Source organism: Pan paniscus, chromosome 16 (genome assembly GCF_029289425.2).
Source record: "Pan paniscus chromosome 16, NHGRI_mPanPan1-v2.0_pri, whole genome shotgun sequence".
NCBI classification, from domain to species: domain Eukaryota; kingdom Metazoa; phylum Chordata; class Mammalia; order Primates; family Hominidae; genus Pan; species Pan paniscus.
In genome coordinates, this window is record NC_073265.2 from 39,151,613 (window position 1) to 39,170,979 (window position 19,367).

The window sequence follows — 19,367 nt, forward strand, 5'->3', positions numbered from 1 at the left end:
AAATTAACTCAATATGAATTAAAGACTTAAACATAATCCCCAAAATGATATAACTACTAGAAGATAACATAGGGAAAACAACTTCCAGACACTGGTCTCTAGGCAATGATTTTACGGCTAAGACCTCAAAAGCACAGGCAACAAAAACATAGGCAAGTGAGACTACATGAAATGAAAAAGCTTCTGCACAGCAAAGGAAACAATCAACAGACTGAAGAGACAGTCTGTTGAAAGGCAGAAAGCATTTGCAAAGTATTCATCTAACAAGGGAGTAATATCTGGAATATACAAGGAACTCAATTAAAACAGTAAGAAAACAATCCCATTAAAAAGCAAAGAACATGAATAGACATTTCTCAAAATAAGACACACAAATAGCCAACTTATATATGAAAAATGCTCAACATCATTAATTATCAGAGACATGCAAATCAAAACTACAATGAGATGTGATTTTATTTCAGCTAGAATAGCTACTATTAAATAAATAAATTAATAAATAACAGATGCTGGTAAAGGGAGCTATTACACTTTGTTGGTGAGAATGTAAATTAGTACAGCCACTAGAGAAAACACTATGGAGATTTCTCCAAAAACTAAAAATAGAACTACCATATAATCTAACAATCCCAGTACTGGGTATTTATTCAAAGAAAATGAAATTACTATATCAAAGGGATATCTGCACCCCATGTTTACTGTAGCACTACTCATAATATCAAATATATATGAAATCAACCCAAGTGTCCATAAATGGATGAATCAATAAAGAAAATGTGGTGTATACACATACAATGGAATACTATTCAACCATCAAAAAAGAATGAAATCCTACCATTTTAAGCAACATGAATGGAACCAGGGGTTCCATGTTAAGTCAAATAAGGCACAGAATGACAAGTTTCACATGTTCTCACTCCTATGCGAAAACTAAAAAAGTTGATCTCATAGAGAGTAGAATGATAGATACCAGACACTAGGAAGGTTGTATGGGTGGGAATGTGGGGGATGAAGACAGGTTGGTTAATTAGTACAAACGTATAGTTAGATGGAAGGAATAAATTATAAAGTTCAACAGCAGAGTATGGTGGCTATAGTTAGCAACCATGTATTGTATATTTCAAGTTAGCCAGAAGAGAGGACTTTCTTTCCCAACACAAAGAAATGATAAAGACTCAAAGTGATGGATATCCTAAATACACTGACTTGAACATTATACATTCTATCCATATAATAAAATATCACATGTGCCCCCAAAATATGTATAAATATTGTATATCAATTTAAAGAGTCAATCCAAAAATCAAAAGGTAAAGAATCTACTTTTAAAATTTTAATTGATTATTAAATAAGTTACTAATATTTCCCCAACTGACTCTATGGGGTCTATCATTAAAATTATACCAATAATAATATTTAAATTATATTAGTAGTAGCTAATTAAATTTCCCAATTTTTATTTGGCAAAGACATGTGCAGTATTTAGTCATAGTTTCTAACCAGCACGATATAGCAGGTTTGTTTTTTTTTTTTAACTGCAGGTAAAACCGAGAGGCTGGGAGATTCGTGTACAAGTACCATCAAGTAGTGGTGCTGACTTTTAAGACTTCCTTTTTTTAAAGTTCAGGAAGAATAGTTTAATGACAGAGACATATTTGGGAAGCCACAGAGCTCTACTATTATATTGAAGGAAGGTTAGCTCCCCATCTAGAATGGAGCAAGCGATAAGTAATTTGCATCTGTGTCATCATTCTGCTTGGCCAGTGTCTAAGTGAGCTGAGCTTAGAGAAGCTACTACAAGCAGCAAGCAAGCAAAAATTGTTATAAGACAGTATTTTTTAAGTTCTAGGAAAATATTTTTGTAGATTTTTAAACGTTCTTCTCCAAATAAAGTAACAAGAAATAAGGAAATGAAACAAATTGGTACATCTTAAGAAATATTATTTCTCAAACTTTAATGTCTGTCCACTGCTACCTCCAATTTCAGCACTTATGTATTTTCTGGTACTGTGCAGTAGTTACACAAATCTCACAGTATTTTATTTCACATAAACAGTATATATCTGGGTTCAATAGTAACTACATCAAAATATCTACTTTCTTTAATGCTGAAAGACTCTATTCCATCTTTATATGCTGTTTACAGCTGTTTTCCAAACTTATCTGATCATAAGCTTCATCTAGGTGCTTATTAAATACAAATACAAAGTCCCATATCCCATTCCGTGTAGATTCTTAATTTGTAGGTCAGAATGAAGCTAGGGCATTGGTATTTTTAAGAAGTATCTCATGATACTGATCACTCATCACCATGCAAGAGTTAGCAGGTACTAACCAAAGCACAATTTTAAAGGACAACTCAACATAGCTGATTTGAAATTCTTTTCTAAAAATAGTTGAGAGGCCTGAAGACAATAATTCATTACTGATATCAGCTTCATCTCAGTTTGTCACCAAAATGAAAGGAAGTTTAGGAAACATGCACAAAGAATTTTATACTAAGTTAAGACCACAGGAAACTATAGCATAGCTTTTCACTTTCTCAACTCTCTGATCTTTTTTCCCTCCCTCCCTCTCGTCCTTCCATCCTTTCCTCCTTCCTTCAACACCTACCTGAGTTCTTCTCTCACTTCCACAGCATTATTCCCTGCTATCACAAACACATCATTCATGTCATCAGTCAGCATGTTGCAGGCATAACCGATGTTGATGGCAGTTTCTAACACAAAATAAAGCCCAAGTCAGTTAAAATGTTACTTAATAACCTAAGTCCATTTTTAATGAAAGTTTTGAGGGCTTAGCTGTATTTTCTTAAAGCCTACAGGGGGCTGATGTCAGAGAGAGCACAACAGGTGATAAAATACAAGCAGTGCAGAGGGAAATTCAAAGACCTGGGTTTCAGGATCAAATTCCCTACTTGCTAAACCCATGCACAAGTAGCAACACTAACAAATGTGCAGCCTTCTCATCTAGTTTTCAGAAAAACCTTTTCATTCCCAAATTAGCACTCATGACAATAAGATCTTGTGACATAATATGTACAAATATAAAACCTTTGACCAGAAGTCTGAATACTGTCTTGGGAGAGATAAACTACTAAACTTAGCCAATATTTAATTCTGAAATGGAAGACAATTTGAAGAAAAAACTCACAAAATGTTCAGTTGAATGACAAAAAAAAATGCTCTTATGAAATTTTTATAGTTCTCTCACACACAACATTGCCATTTTCCCATTAAATATATGGAAATTTGGAATTTGACTATCATCTCAAAAACCACCCAGCACTGTTCTCCTAGAGAACTGGAGAATCAGATGGTGTTGGGTAATTCTTCCTCTAATTTTATAGAAATGGAACCTAAGATAATCAGATAACTCCTTCTATCTAATAGAGTTATTTGATTGTCTCTAACTGTATAGAATAATTATACTCTAGCTAATTCTATGGAATCATTAGTTTTGTCCTAAATTAAGGAAGGTAATTGATAAAATCTCATCATATACCTTGTATAAACCACAGAAATTAAAGCTAAATAATAGTAAACTCATGGATATTAGTAATAATAGAATGGCTGTAACTGACCAAAATCAAACTCTAGAGAGTTTCTACCTAGTAACACACTGGAGTGCTCAACTTTCTACTGTTTATTTTTTGTGATCAATGATTTGGATAAAGATGCAGAGAATTGATGCATCACATCTGCAGATCCCCTAATGCTATAAAAAATACCTAATAAGTAGATAGAATTTTAACATAGGTGTATGCCAGTTAATTGAATATTTTTCGTTTACTAATAGCCAAGCATAAAATCATTTTTGTTTTAACCATTACTGCTAGCAGTAGATCAAAAATATGTTGGTCCCCTTTTCTTTCATAGGAAACACAGTAGAACATGATGATTCACTAACGATTTGGCATTTTGTCAAGCCTGAAGGTCAATGAATTCTCACTGTACCTTGTATAGACAGTCCTGGAATTCAGCCAGGTTGCACTGTTAAGCTGTTGTAGTTATTAAAATACCAAAATATTTCTATAAATGGTTGATAAACAGCTGTTTCCCTGAGCTTCTTCAAAGTGTTCCCATCACCCTGACACTTCCCCTAAGATCCTTCAAATTCCCCACCATCAAGAAACTAAAGGAGTAACCCAAGGTCTCCAATATCCTGCTTTAGTTCTGTGCCAATATCTGTCCTGACTGGGGACAGTGTTCATATAAACCAATTGTTAAACATTTTTAATACCATTTTTGCCTCTAGGTGTAATGATTATATTCAAGAGGCAATTGGACCGAAACTTAACTGACTCCAGCTTATACTATGGAAGGCATTTTGTTAGTTTGGTTTGTTTTAAAATAGATTCTTGCAATACATTAACTTCCTCTTCTCTATTTCAAGTCTTTCCTATGTGGAAGATTGGGTGAATATTTAATTACTTAACCTTTCTGGTTAATTAAAATTTTGTGATATAAGTCATCTCCCCATTTTCAAAATATCATCAACATTCATTTTCAAGTTACCTTGTTTGTCTCCTGTTAGGACCCAGATCTTAATATTGGCTAGTGATAAACTTGTAACTGTTTCAATAACACCCTCCTGTAACTTATCTTCTACAGCAGTGGCACCTAGTAGCTTTATTGAAAAAGAGAGAAAAGTTTATGTTAATGCATGCAAACAATATCTATAACATCTATGGATTTCACTCACAGATTCTGGAGGCCAAAGAATATTAATTGAAGACAGAAATTATGATACATTGATATAGCAGGCATCCTATTTTGTGTGAAAGTGGATTGGGAAGGACTCCAGAAGGAAGTTCCCAAATCAAGCCAACTTAGCAGAGATCTTGGGACTTATTATTTACTTGAAGGGGCTGATATGCTCAGATAACATGTTAGCGTGAGCAGTAGGAAGCCATTTGGACTTAAGAACTCCCCAGCTGCTTCCCCACTTATATCAACAGTGGAGGAGTCCAAAGAATAGCCTTCATCTCATAGTCAGGAAGCTGATCACAAAAAGTCTAGTCATTCTTCTACATTAACAAACCAGCAGATGCCATAAACTAAAGTGAAAGTTCCTGCATGATTTTTCCTTTTCCTTTCTTTCTTTTTTCTTTTGAGATGGAGTCTTCCTCTGTCGCCCAGGCTGGAGTGCAGTGGCGCGATCTCGGCTCACTGCAAGCTCCACCTCCCGGGTTCACACCATTCTCCTGCCTCAGCCTCCCAAGTAGTTGGGACTACAGGCGCCCGCCACCGCACCCGGCTAATTTTTTGTATTTTTAGTAGAGACGGGGTTTCACCATGCTAGCCAGGATGGTCTCCATCTCCGGACCTCGTGATCCGCCCACCTCGGCCTCCTGAAGTGCTGGGATTACAGGCGTGAGCCACCGCGCCCTGCCACGATTTTTCATCAAAAGTTGAGCAAAGCATACTCTCTAGTACCTCACAGTGGGTGAGGTATTCCTGGCCACTGGGGCTTCAGGTAAGAGTGGTTTTTAGAATAGACCATGCTCTGGATAGCACAGATATCATCAGAATCTCATGGCTTAGGATGGTTTAGAGCTGTAGCCCCATTCTTCACAGCAAATTTCTCTGCTCTAAAAAGGTGGGTAATAAAACAAGGAGAAAAGTAAAAATTCCATAACATCAAGGACCATCAGAGGTTGACAAAGAATAGGTAGCCTACTATCTTCTACTCTTGGGAAGCTTCCAATTGCATAAGCTACTGCTAATAGAAATACAATTCTAGGCTCTCTAGGACCATACGTGGAAAACTCAAAGCCAAGATATAAAGCATGATTCAGTGATTGAAAGAGAAACATCTGCTGTGTGCAAGATGATTTAGCCAATGGCTTATTCCTATGCTAAATCTCTAAACACATACTATCTTTCCTGTAAACACAAACCATCATGCTTCTAAACTCATACCATCAAATCTCTTTCAATTTCTTCATATAGCCCAGCTATTCGTTCATCCCTCTCTTCTGTGGCAGCATTCGCATCTTCAAGCATCTTATGCCACTCTTTAAAGTACTTGTCATCCAGGTCTCTGTATGCGATGGCCAAGGTCCGAAGGCCTTCCCCTGCAAATTCCTGCCAGAGATGACATAGACTCATGAACCATCAAAGAAACAATAAGCACAGAAATAACAACAACAAAAATAATTGGTAAGAAAATTTTCACTCAAATTCATTTTGTACCAAGAGCACTGCTTGGCTATCCTTACTCTCAACTTTTTAATCTCCTCAGAAATGGGAGATAATGTGTTTATTTTCCGTTTTATTTCTATGAGGTTAAAACATGCAGGGGAGCAAGTCTTCCCCCTAAACACAGCTGAAAAGCCTGCTGAAGTGTCCTAGTTGAGAGGTGATCAATGACACCCATGACTTGAGATATTCATTTATGGCAACATATATTTGTTTCCAATCTGTCCTTGACGGAAGGAAGCATTTCTGGCCATGAGAGGGACCCAGTGTGTTTTATGGACCTCAGCTTTCAGTGAAGAGGAAAGGACCCTTAGAGAAGCCATAGTCCTGAAATCAAAGGCAGGAGGCTCTCCCCAGGAACCACAACATGACATCACACCAAAGTCTTGTCACATTCCCCCTAGTGATATGCCTATGCCTAAAATTGAGTCCTACTTTTGCATATGCTTGAAAATTTTCATAATAAAAAGCTAAAAGTAAATAATAAATGAAGAAATAGATGTTAAATAGTCAGATATTAGAAGTTTAAGCATATTACTTAAGGTTATAACAATAACCTCTAGGGCAAAAGGGGAGAGAAAGGAAGAAAAGCTAATATAAGTGGTTGCTTCTGGGAAGCAGGACTAAATATGGAGGCTGACCTTCACTCTTCATTATAGACTCCTCCATGAAACTTTTTATTTTTTGCTATATTAAAGTTTTATCTTAATAATAACAAATTGTTGGGAATTTTAAAGATACCATTATCAAGTCAGCTTAGTGCAAAAAAGGTATTATTTTTTAGAAGCTATAGTCTATGAAGTTAGTACTAAATTAGTCAAACTGATTGGGGAAGCATACTCTTCCTTTTTCCTGTATCGTGACAATCTCAAACACCTTTGGTGCTTTATCCTAATAGTAGGGGAAAAGAAAAAGAGGAGACTGGTGTTTGCTAAGTGTCTCACACAGCCATAGTAACTAGAAACATATGTAGATTGCTTTGGGGGAAATGCTCAAAAACTCCCATTCCGCTTGTGCTTCCAGTGGTCATTTTATGGGCCTCTACACTGCAAGTAAAGCATTTTTATGGCCATTTCTGCTCCTTTGGGTATTGCCACTGAGTATGTCTCCTCTGTGGTGTTTTGGCGTATGGTACACATAGAGGTTTATAATCAGGCGTAGGTTAAACTGTGAGATATTGTAATTAGGTAAATAGAAAAGTCAATGCATACTGCAATGAGATGGTTTACCCCAGACAGATATTGAGAAAAATTATCCAAATTTATATAGTAGGCAGTTGGTAGCACTTCGGATATTGGAATCACATTTTGCAAGCCCTGCCTTTCAAGACCACAACTGGATCCCCTACTGATCTGAAAATCTAGTTACTGTCTTGTAATGATCTTTTGTCCTCTTAATTCACACAAGCACTTTTTTGCCTTTAACTTGCAACCCCACTGGGCATTACCACTGCCTTCCTCTCTGTTCTGCACAACAGTGAATGAACAATAAGATGACATTACAAAAGGAAACAGATGATTTAAATTATTTAATTAGTACATGAAACACAAGTTCAATCCTAAATGAGCATTTTATTAAGGTCTTTTCCTATCATTAAACAATTCGAAATCAGTAATTAAATAAACATTTAAGACCTCAGAATCTAGAAGTCAAAATGAATAAAGTGAATGAAGCAAAGAGCAAGTTAAATTTATATTACCTGAAAAAAATTATTTTGCAGAGAAATGTAAAAAGACCAAATTAGGTTTCCTACAGTTTAGTATTAAAGGAGAATGTATGAAAAACCAGGGCCTTGGTGTTTGAGTAACGGCAAAAAGTCAGACACTTATGATTCCAGTGTTGTGTTCATTAAAAAAAATTTAAAAGACCATGCTGGCCTCCTGGAAAAGATTAAAAGAAAATCAATTCTCTATTGGAAAGACAAAAAACAATAGCTATGTTTGTAACCAATATTACTAAACCATCATTTTTAAAATTTAAAGTGAGGCAGAGGATTTTTTTTATTTGTTTATTTGCTTTTTAAAGATTCAGGGAATGTTTTGCATTAAATATAGGGTCTGACAAAGAACATGAATACTCAATAATACCTTAAAGGAAAGAAACCAATGAGAAAATGACAGTTTTGACCAGATGCCCTTAAATGGAACCACAGACAAATATTTGAGACACACTTGAATCTCAGGTTTAAAACAAGTAATGCTCATATTAATTCCCATTCCCTTACTTTTTGGCATTTAACAAAAAAAGTGCCAAAAATCACTCTTACTTCTTTCAGAAAGCTTTTGGAAAGAAATTATGCTGGTCTCAGAATATACAAGTTTGGTGTCTGAGGGTAGTGACTCATCATGATTTATGACCTGAATAAAAAGACCCTTAGAGGAGAAAGTGTGCACCAGAGACTATTTTCCTCTCACAATCTAAACACAACTCTAAACTTTCCCTAGAGGTAATCATAAGATATTCCACTGGTGCCAAACACATCAGAACCCAAGGAAAAGGAGCTCTCTGTCTCCTCTTTCCAAAACTAGTCCAGTCTTCCAAGAGGAGCAACATGAAGCTGCAGGGGAGTTACAGCAGGTTCCCTAGACGCCCACATTCTGTGGCTACTACTCAGTTGCTGTGTGTTCCTCCACCTGTAGAGACTGACTGGACTTCCAACGGGGCAGAAAGGGGGGTGGTCCTTGTGCCAATTCCCAGACAATCATTGGCACAGCTTCCTGTGGAACCATTCTCCAGATGCTTTCTATTTCAGTAGTCAAATCATTTAGCTGCTATTTTTTTTAAACAAGACCTAACCATAGGAGATGGCAAAAGGGCCATTGTGCTAACCTTAAGACGGAGGCACTTACACTGAGGTGGTCTGACGTCAAAGACAAAAGGACTTCATTGGAAGGATGAAGTTTTTCAAACAGAATAGTATCTGCTCCTTTGGAATAAAGCTTTATCTGTCCTTCTGGGTTTCGAACTGAAAAGAAAAAAGTTTGGAAAAGCAGAATATAATCAACGACATACATCAAAATTAGATTCTCCCAGAGCTCCAGCCTGGCAATTTGGAAATGGGCATAATGTTTTAGCCAGTAGTAAGACACTCGGTGCCTTTGGTTAGGTCATTACCTAAGTCACTTGGCTTTATTCTCATTTATTAACTTAAGAAATGCTCCATCTACTGGAATCTTTGATTTCCCAAATTCAGAAACAAGTGTTTTTATTCTGAAGCATATGACCTTCCTGTTTTCCTTGCTTACTATTTCTGAAGGGTTGATACATTTAAATTAAGTCTTCATCTCCATATTAAGGAGAATTGAGAGCTTTATTTGCCTGTCTCCTGGTGTGAAATTCAAGACCTGCTGTTCAAATCAGTATCAGTGCTATGCTAAATCATCTCCATATGCAATTCTAGCCATTCAAAGTCATGGTTTATGCATTTTTTCTTGGCCCTTGCTGACATATTTCTTCATCCCTTTTACTCCGGAAAAGTCCATTAATTCTTGGTGGTTCGTTCTTGGGTAACAATTCTGGCTGAAAACACACTTCACAGAGGGGCTTTTAAAAATAAAGTTTCCACCTCATTCCCATTGGAAATCTATATCAGTAGTACTGTGTTTTTAACCTGCCCCACAGGTTTGAGATTGACAGCCCTTCCTAGGCTACCCTCAACTCCATTCCCACCGACAACCCCCAGCATATTGCTGTTAGACAAAGCTTTCTTTCAAACCACAGAACACTTGGCCTAACTTTTTAGGTTTAGTTGTACAGCTTGACACATAGTAGGCAATTAATAATTATTTGTTGAATGAATGAATGACATGGCTGGATATTTCTTCCCAGAACTGCCTACAACTTAAGACAACTGCCTTTGTCACAACTTCATAATCTGAATACTCTTGCCCTCATAGGCTTCATCAGTTCAGTCAAAGATCATTACATGCTTTCTACTCAATTATCCCATTTATCTACAAAGAGAATGCCTCAAAAAAAGGTTAACATAAATGTTTACTATTAATTACTGTTAATGTAATGCCAAAGAAAATGGCAAACAAAATTTAGTGCTTAGTTTAAAAAAATATAAAAACCAAAATACAATGTTACCCTCCCCTCTACCCCAGTCTACACTTATCTATTCTAGTTTCCTCCTGGCTTACATAGATCTAATAACATACCCTGGAAGCTTTTTAGGACTGGGCCTTGTCTAGGTCTTGTCTTCTGTTTTAAGACCCTTGGTTAGCTTGCCTAATTGCCAGAACTCATGCGGGTTTTCTTGTACTCTAGCTCTAACCCCTACATTGGGGAAAAAGAAAGAGAAAAACATATGCAATTTATCTTAATCCTAGGAAAGACTCTCTCTTGATTTTCTTGTACAATAATCCAATTTAATAATTTCCCTTATATTTTCTCCCTTCCAACACCAGAGGTATAAAGGCAAAGGATGAATAACCTACATTTGCCTGTATTTTGTATTCTAGACTAGGACATTAGTTCTCTAACTTATGGTCTCAGGACCTTCTTTATAATTTTTCAATGCTGAGTGAGGATTCTAAAAAGTTTTTTTAAGTGAATGTTATCTATCAATATCCATATTAGAAATTAAAAATGAGAAATTTTATTATATCAGTTTTATAACACTAGTCACTATAATTATTATTATAAATCTAACATATAAGCATAAATAACATTTCTATAAAAAAACTATATTTTCCAAAAAATATTAGTTTGGAGATTGGCATTATTTTACATGATTACAGATCTTTGTAACATCTAGTTTAATAAAAGAGGGTTGGATTCCCATATCTGTTTCTGCATTCATTCTGTTGTGACATCACATGTCACGTGGCTTCTGCAAAACTCCATGGTATACTCATGAGAAAAAGAATGAAAAAGATAAATAATAGTGATATTATAATGAAAATACTTTTGTCCTTGTGCATCCTCTGAAAAACTCACAAAGCTCCCTAAGGTTCCCTGGACCACACATTTAGAATCACTGGTCTGGAAGAATCACAAACTGATTGTGATTTGTGTAAATCCCTTACCATCACTGTATCTCAGTTCCTACATGTGAAAAGGAGATGTTTAAACAATCTAACTTCAAAGGTCCTTTGCAGCAGTACAATTTTCTGATTCAATAAATACTTTCCATCCCTGATACTTTCCCTTAACCTAGTATTTGTCCCTTTAAATTTGATTTTGTGGAAATCCAATTTCATGGAATCCTGCTTATGTTTACTCATTAAACATTTGCTTTAGCAGCAAGTTTTATATCTCTTTTCTTCCAAGCCTTCTGGTCATTTCTGTTCAAAGTTAATTAAATCTAAGTCATTTCAGAAGTTAGTATTTCTTAAATAAACTAAAAAGGACATAGTTTTAAATGGTCAAGATAACATATGGCCAGAACTTGGACAAAGGTTACAGTTTTTAGGTTATAAAATCTTCTCCCAATGCTTTCCATTTAAATATTAGTGTTCTTCAGAGATTTACTCGGGGTCTTTTTTTATCTTCCCATCCTTCATACTGTCCATGGGCAACTGCATCATTTCTATGGCTTCAGGTTCCATCATCAGGCTGTTTTCAAATGTGTATCTCCTGTCCAATCCATCTCTAGCACGCCATTCTGACCTGCACATCCGACTACCAATTGAAAATCTCTTGGATATGCTCAGGCACACCAAACTCATACTGGACATATTACCCTCCTCCAATAATTAGCTACTCCTCTTATATCCCCAGTCTTAGTAATCAGCTTCACCATCCACTCAGTCTCCCAAATCAGAAATCTGGGCATCACTCACAGTTCTCCCTTCACCAACCATACATCTAAGGGAAGCTACGGATTTCTCTTGCCACTTCTCTCTTGCCTAGAAAATCACTTTAACCTAACTGGTTTTACCCATTCCAGTACCGCTTCCTTCCAGACTCTTCCGTATATTCCAGTTACAGTCATCTTCACGCTGCTGCTTAGAATCCTGCAACAGCTTCCCTCTCCCTTCTATGAAGTTTGGACTCCTTGACATGGCATATAGAGCTTATTAAGAGCTGCACTATCCAGTCTGTTTCACCATGTTCTCTTGGATGCAGCCACATAGAACTACCTTTCAACTTTTCACATTCTCCCTTAGCTTGAAGGCCCTGGAACATAGGGGGAACTTAAATCAATATTTACTTAATTAAGATGAACCAAAATTGTGCACAATTTATTGAAAGCAGAAGCTATGCCTTTGTGACATAAAGGAAAGAAAAAATGTCATAAATGGCTTCCAGTTAGATGCAACAGCAGCACTGTGAAGGGTGGTAAATAATTCTATTTTGCCGTATCGCCGCTGTTCATACATCTACACAGAGAAATGCCTGTCACATGACAGTGTGATTTGTACTTTGATAATCTTGAAAAAGTTTAGAGTTGAGCAACTTTTATCTAAAGATCTCATAAGAGCCTTCTGAGAAGCTTCTTGTAATTTATTCTTCTTTAATGGTTATCTGCCACTTGCCCCTGTTAATAGCTATCTCTGAATTTTATCTCTGTATTTCTATTTACAGAATTAGTAGAATTGGTCCTTCCAAAACTATATAATGTCATTTATATTTTTTACTAATATAGTATATTCTGTTCCCTCTGGAAAAAAATCCTTTATAGAAATCCATTTTTATATAGATACTTCTGACTTAAATCAGGGCTCTTTCTTCAGAATGAAAGTACTACTGGTATTGAAATTATACATTGATGATTTAGTGAATAATGGCTGCCACCCAAAAACGAGGAAGCAGAAGAGGGAGGAGGAGAAAGGGGAGGATCAGCAGCAACAGAAGCAATGCCTGAGCCTTCGCATCAGGGTGTTGTTCCTACAGACCAACCCATGTGACGATCATGAGACCAAGATTGTTTTCTGCCTTGTTATCATGCAAAGACTTTTCTGCCCTGGTAGAGTCCCTCTAAAAATCCTCCTCATTAAAAACCAAACAGAATAAAAATAAATCCAGCAAACCTTCATGCATTCTGTGGTAGAGCACTACCTTTCCTCATATGGGATCCATTAAGGCAAACATCTGATGTTTGTGGTTAGGCTGCGATTTCTCCACAGCCTGTAATGGTGACCAATGCTGAGGAAAAGCCAAACATCTCCCTGTGTAGCAATTTTAGGTTTTTGTCAACACCCTCAGAGCAAAAAGAAACCAACTCTGGGCCAAACCAACATCAATAACACCTTCCCTGAGGCTGTAAATAGAAGATAGCTCCTGCTGATACAACATTAAGCCAACACCTAGAACGGCATGTGTGCTCATCAGTGACACTGGTGATGACTTCCCTGTTGTCAAAACATAAAAATAAAAATAAACATTCTCAGATGTTGTTTGGTTTTTACCTGCTGAGAGCCACCTTTCAAGGCTAGTTTCTAGTAGTTAGAGACCAAAAACCCTACTGTTAACGTATAAACACTTTTTAAATAGTAAGAAATTGATTAAATACAATGAGTAGGATATTCATAACTTACAAAGTGTTGGGTTGAGTAGTATTTCATAAACATTAATAGAAAACTTATCATGTGCCAAGCTCTGTGCTTTGCCTTGGACAGTTTAGGAAGACTAAGGTATAGCAGTTGCCTGAGGTAGCACACAGTTTAATGACTGGGATAGTTGTGAGTGTCATGGGACTAATACCACACTGGTGTTATGAACAAGGCATTCTGGGGAACACAGAAGAATGTGGTTATTTGGAGAATAGAAAAAGAATTGAAAAATGGGTAACATTTGAATTGGACATTACCAGATGAGTAGTAGGGAACATTTCCAAGAAGAGAAGTGGGGGAAAGGAGTATTCAAGACGGGAACAGCATGTCCAAAGGGTATAACAGCAACAGTGCATCCAGGGATGGTGAGGTCTAGTTGAGCTCAAAGTTTTGGAAAGTAGAAGAAAAGTAGATTGAGATCAGATTGCAAATAATTTTGCACGTCATACTAATGACTTTTTCTTTTAAGGTTTGGGAAGCCACCTAGGCTTTTTAAGTAGGGGGTAGTAAAATCAGGCCTATGTTTTAGAAAGAATATCCTGGTGACAGCATAGAGGATTATTTTAACAGCAAATAATTTTGAAGATATTACAATAATACAAGCAAGCAGTGACAAGAATCTTAACTAAGGCAGGGTACTGGGAATTAGGAAAAAAGGACAAAAAACTTTTATGATTAAAAAGGGGTTTATGAGGCCATTTTAATAAATATTATTCTGATGCCTCTGAGGAGAGACTTACAAACAGGGTGACAACAGAATATTCTAGAGATGTTAAGGCCTGAGAGTGGAAGAGAAGGAGATGGATTAGAGAAATGTCTCAAACATCTCTGGGGAAAATAATGGATAGTATTTGAGGATCTATTAGACTAGAGAAGTGGTCCCCAAACTGTGATTCCCTGACCAGTGGCATCAGCATCACCCACAAGCTTGTTAGAAATGCAAATTGGTGGGCCCCACCTCAGACCAGCTAAATCAGAAACTAGAGGCTAGGGCCCAGCAATCTGTATTGTAACAAGCCCTCCTGGTGATGCTGATGGGAGCTAAAGTTTGAGAACCATCAGCCAAGGGGCACAAAAGCTATGGAAAAAAGTGAGTGAGCTATAATAGGGCTTAAAAGACCAGATTTTGGAAAACCTGGGTTCACATATCTGATCTGCCTCTTACCCAACTGTGCCACAAGTTGTGTTACAGCTGTGTGACAATCTTGGGCAAGTTACTTAAAATCTTTGCATTTAGTCTCCTCTTGTCTTAAATGGGACATGCATGTTACATGCAGTTGCAACAATTCAATAAAAGAATTCATTATAAAGTTCATGGACAAGCATACAATGAGACAGGTAACTGTGAATTTTAATACAGATTATAGAAAGAACTATAGTTGTGAGAAAGAAAGTTCCATATTTGACATAAAACTTTAGGTAACAATCCAGTGACAGGACATAACGGAAGCTGAAAATGTGTGTTTGGACTCTAGCAAGAGATTGAAGCTAAACAGCTGTATAAGAAGGTCACAGAATATAAGCAATAGCTACCACCATGTATGTGCTCAAGATCATCCGAGAAGAACACAGGAGCTCAAAAGAGAAAAGGACATCAATATTGAAGAATGGGATGAAGGAGAATAGTCAGCAAAGGAGCTTGAGAAAGAAAACAATGGGACAAGAAGAGAAACAGGAGCCAGAAAGTTTACAGAGACCAAAACAGGAGTGTCAAGAAAACAGGGCCAACAGTCTCAAATACTACTAAGTTTAAAAAAATAGATAGATGAACAGATTAATAAGGAAAAGCCATTGGACTGGGAAGTTACAAGGTTAATGGAAACCTCTGAGAAAGCATTTCTTCTTGAGTATAGGAAGAAGAAACTTAACCCTAATGGGATGAAAAGAGTAAGAAAGGCAAGAAGCAAAAACTGACCTGAGAAATTAATCTGGGATGGAAAGCAGAAAAATATAGTGGCAAAGTCAGTGGACACCAGCATATGAAGAATATCTTTAAGGAAACAGGAGGATAATATAGTTGTGGGCTGAAGGAAGGAGCCAGTAATTGAGAAATTGAAGGCAAAAGCAAGAAGTGAGCAAGCAAGGAGGGATAAGGAATGGGACTGGAAAAACCTTCAGCTTTGAAAAGGAAAAAGAGCAATTGTTTTCTGATGCAGGAGAGTAAATTATTAAAGATACAGCTTAGGGATGAAGGGGGAGGATGGGGAAAAGACTTAATGGTGTGCATTCCTGAGGGCCTTTATTTTCTTAGAGAAATAGGAGATGAATTTAGCTTTCAAGAGTAAAGAAGATTGTAGCAGTGTTGAGAACTTGAGGAAATAGCCAAGGTTTAGAATATCTATTGTGAAAATGGAAAAAGGCACTAAATATGAATGAGAGGGACATTGACACAGCACTAAGAGTTAGCATTGAGTCAGGAAAGCACAGATTTGTTGTGGTGCTAAATATAATATTAGGTGGTCCTCCCCAGCAATGGAGGTGGACAGAGAAAATGAATGATAATGAGGAGGCTGAGGACGATGTTCACAACAACTGTCATGTGCCAAGCAATTTAGAAACTCATCTGGAGCCAGTATTGTATAGTGAACAAGTGAATGGGCTATGCAGTCACACTTCCTAGGTCTGAATCCCAGCTATTCTACTTCAAACTATGCGAACCTGGGCAAGTTACTCAACCTTTCTGTGTCTTAGTTTCATTATCTGTTAATGGGTATAAATATAATAGTTCCTACCTTATTAGGATTGTTGGGACAATTGAATAAATTAATTCATGGAGAGCATTTTTGTGGTTTATTTTTAAAATTTTTTTATATTTTTATTGATATATTGAACATACTCATATAAGGCATTTAGAACAGTGCTGGGCACATAATGAGCACTTGATAAATGTTAGTTATATATCACTGCAGTATTGAGGCTAGGTTGAGCAACACAAGAGTTTATACAGAAAGTTTCAAAACTATCACAACCCTCAGCACATAGCCAAAAGTGAAATTAATCCTTGAAAAGCATAACCACAACAGTATGAAAAGATCAAAAATAGTCTTAGCTACCAACCATACCTATGACAGACATCCTTTTTCTGGTGTTGTTGAAATCCAAAAAGGCAAGTAATTGATAAGTAGCCAGTGTTCCCAATTCTTCTATTGTTATGGTCTCTGGGGTCCGGGATTTAAAAATGAACCCAAAATTTCTAGCGGCAGTCACTAGAGCCCCTTCATCAGGTGACTGAACTTGGTAAATCAGCTCTCCTATAAGGTAAAGAAACAAGTGTATCAATACTGACTAACAGCTAACATTCATAGAGTTCCAATGCCAACTCCAACTCATTATTTAACACCCAACTCAAGCATCAGGTCTAAAAATCTTTCCTGTCCTCAGATCTTTTCTACTCACCAACAGCTCAATCTGGTATCTGTCCTCTGGGATACCATAGGACTCTATGCATATCACTGCTATAGCCCTTGTCATCTTATAGGAAAACATCCATTTCCGAGTCTGCCTCTTCACTGTGCTCAGTTTCTTAGGTTAGAGATCAAACCTTTGTATTTTCTGTGACTAGAGATGTGCCATGAATGTTTTGTAAACTAAAACATTTTAATATATATTAACCCAAATAATCCTCAGGGCAGCCTTTGAGGTAGAGAGATTATTAAAATTATTATTTCCATTTTATACTGGTGGAACCTATGACTGAGAGAGGTTACATGAGTTTGATGAGATCACACAGCTAAAGAGTGATGGAGAGATACTCCAAATTCTACGTCAGTCTGCCACTAATGACCATTTTATGAGAATGCATACAAGAAATCCCTTGAAATGTAAGAAATCAAACCAGGATATTAATACTTGTTACCTGATATTTTGTGTAGTTGGAGTGGGGGTAAGAGGGGAGAGGAGACAAAAAGAATAAAATAAGTTATATGTATATATACATATATAGAGAGAGAGTTTATAAAACAGCATATATAAAGTAAGCCCTTATATAAAATTATATTTATATGTAAAAATTAATTTGAAAATTAATTAGTTTAATATTTAAAGACTATTAATTAGGCAGAGCTAGACCCATATTTCCTGATTTATAGTCATGTCCAAGATAATTGTTAAGTAAGCAAGTTGCATATTAATGGCTATACTATGAGTTCTTTTTGTTAAAAAGAAACAAATCACCTAAATATCTAGAAATATTCTTGAATATATGTATATATTTATGAGCCAGAGGAAAGGGTGAAATGATACACACTAGATGTTACCAGTGGTTACCTCTGTAGGGGTGAGACTGGAGTTCAGGGAAGCTACCATTAGCTTCACCTTTATAAATTTTTGTATTGTATTGTTCCACTTGATACAATAGACATGAATGAATTTTTGAAATTCACAAAAGGAAAAAACTTAAAGCAATTACTTGATCTACCCACGAAATAACATAAGTTCTACTTCTGGTAACATGGTGGAATGGGTGTCAGGACCAATCTCAACTGCTACAAACAACTATAAAAGCATTTTAATATTCTTAAATACATTCATGAACTTGCAAGAAAGTAAGAACTGTTCAGGTCAGAGACTGAGAAAAAGAACACTTAAGGGATTAAAGAAGCACATTAGCCAGCATTTGCCTTGAGGGTGTTTTCTGAACCAGGAGAACTTGATAATTGGTTTTCAATGTCTCTGGGCTTTAATTTAAAAAGCCATAGCCCAGTACCTGTCTAAGGTGAGAGTCCAGTGAAAGATGGCCTCTCAAAACTGGGTCCCCCAAAGACTACTCTCAATATAAGGGTAAACTGGACACCCATGCCCCCTTGAAGAGGGCTTGGAATAAAACTTGCCTAAATAGAACCCTCCTTATAATTGGAAGGGAAAAAAATATCTGCCAAGAATTTATAACCAATCACTGACTCTCATGTAAACTTGCATTCTGAATTCACAATATCTAGGTGGCCTGAAAGAAATCAAGTTGAAACTTTAGTTTAAAATGTTTCTACATTAGAACGTTGAAGCAAATGTAAATCCTTTCTGGAGGAACCAACTGGACCCAAAAAATTTATATAAATTAAGTTCAAAGTAAAATGGTCAGCTCACAGTGAAAAGTATAAAACAACAACAAGTAAAACCTAAGAACCAACAGAAACAATGCAGAATAAGATCTGAAAAAAAAATTAGATATTGGAAGTATCAGAAACAGCACATGCAATATATTTAACAGATTTCAAGAAATAAAATTGAAATATAAAATTAAACAGATTTGAGAAAGAACCAAAGACCTTGTAGGAAGAATTAGTGGGCTGAGGAAAACATATAAATGGAATAGATTAGGTTCAACTAGGGCAAGAAGCCAGTTCACTATACCATTATCTACCTGTCTCACAGCTTCAAAATGTTAAGTGGCCCAACTGGTTTTGTTCTATCCTATGAACCCTGAGTTCCAAACAACCATCTCACAAGTGTGAGGACCTTCTCATAATGGAGCCTAAATAAGACTATTCTAATATCAAGGTCAATTTATCTCTGTTACTGGGAAAATTCATTCTAAGCATATGCCTGAAGGTCATCTGCATCTATTAGATATGCATACTGATAATGAGAGATGTGTGACTCAACTGTATTTCAGTATTTGTCCTGGCTACCCAGAAGCTTACAGTCAAATGTGGTGCCCAATTGTAAG

The 19,367-nt window shown here is 36.5% G+C and overlaps 1 protein-coding gene across 1 annotated transcript in view; it reads right to left on the bottom strand.

Moving 5' to 3' along the window:
* Window positions 1-19,367, bottom strand: part of ATP8B4 (ATPase phospholipid transporting 8B4 (putative)) — a 266,536-nt gene that overhangs the window by 56,024 nt on the left and 191,145 nt on the right. The window contains exons 18-22 of the mRNA XM_063596635.1: window positions 16,765-16,953; window positions 9,053-9,168; window positions 5,925-6,089; window positions 4,518-4,629; window positions 2,614-2,719 (exon numbers count right to left, since the gene is read on the bottom strand). Of these exons, the coding sequence (XP_063452705.1) occupies window positions 2,614-2,719; window positions 4,518-4,629; window positions 5,925-6,089; window positions 9,053-9,168; window positions 16,765-16,953 (688 nt within the window). The remainder of the gene's footprint in view (window positions 1-2,613; window positions 2,720-4,517; window positions 4,630-5,924; window positions 6,090-9,052; window positions 9,169-16,764; window positions 16,954-19,367) is intronic.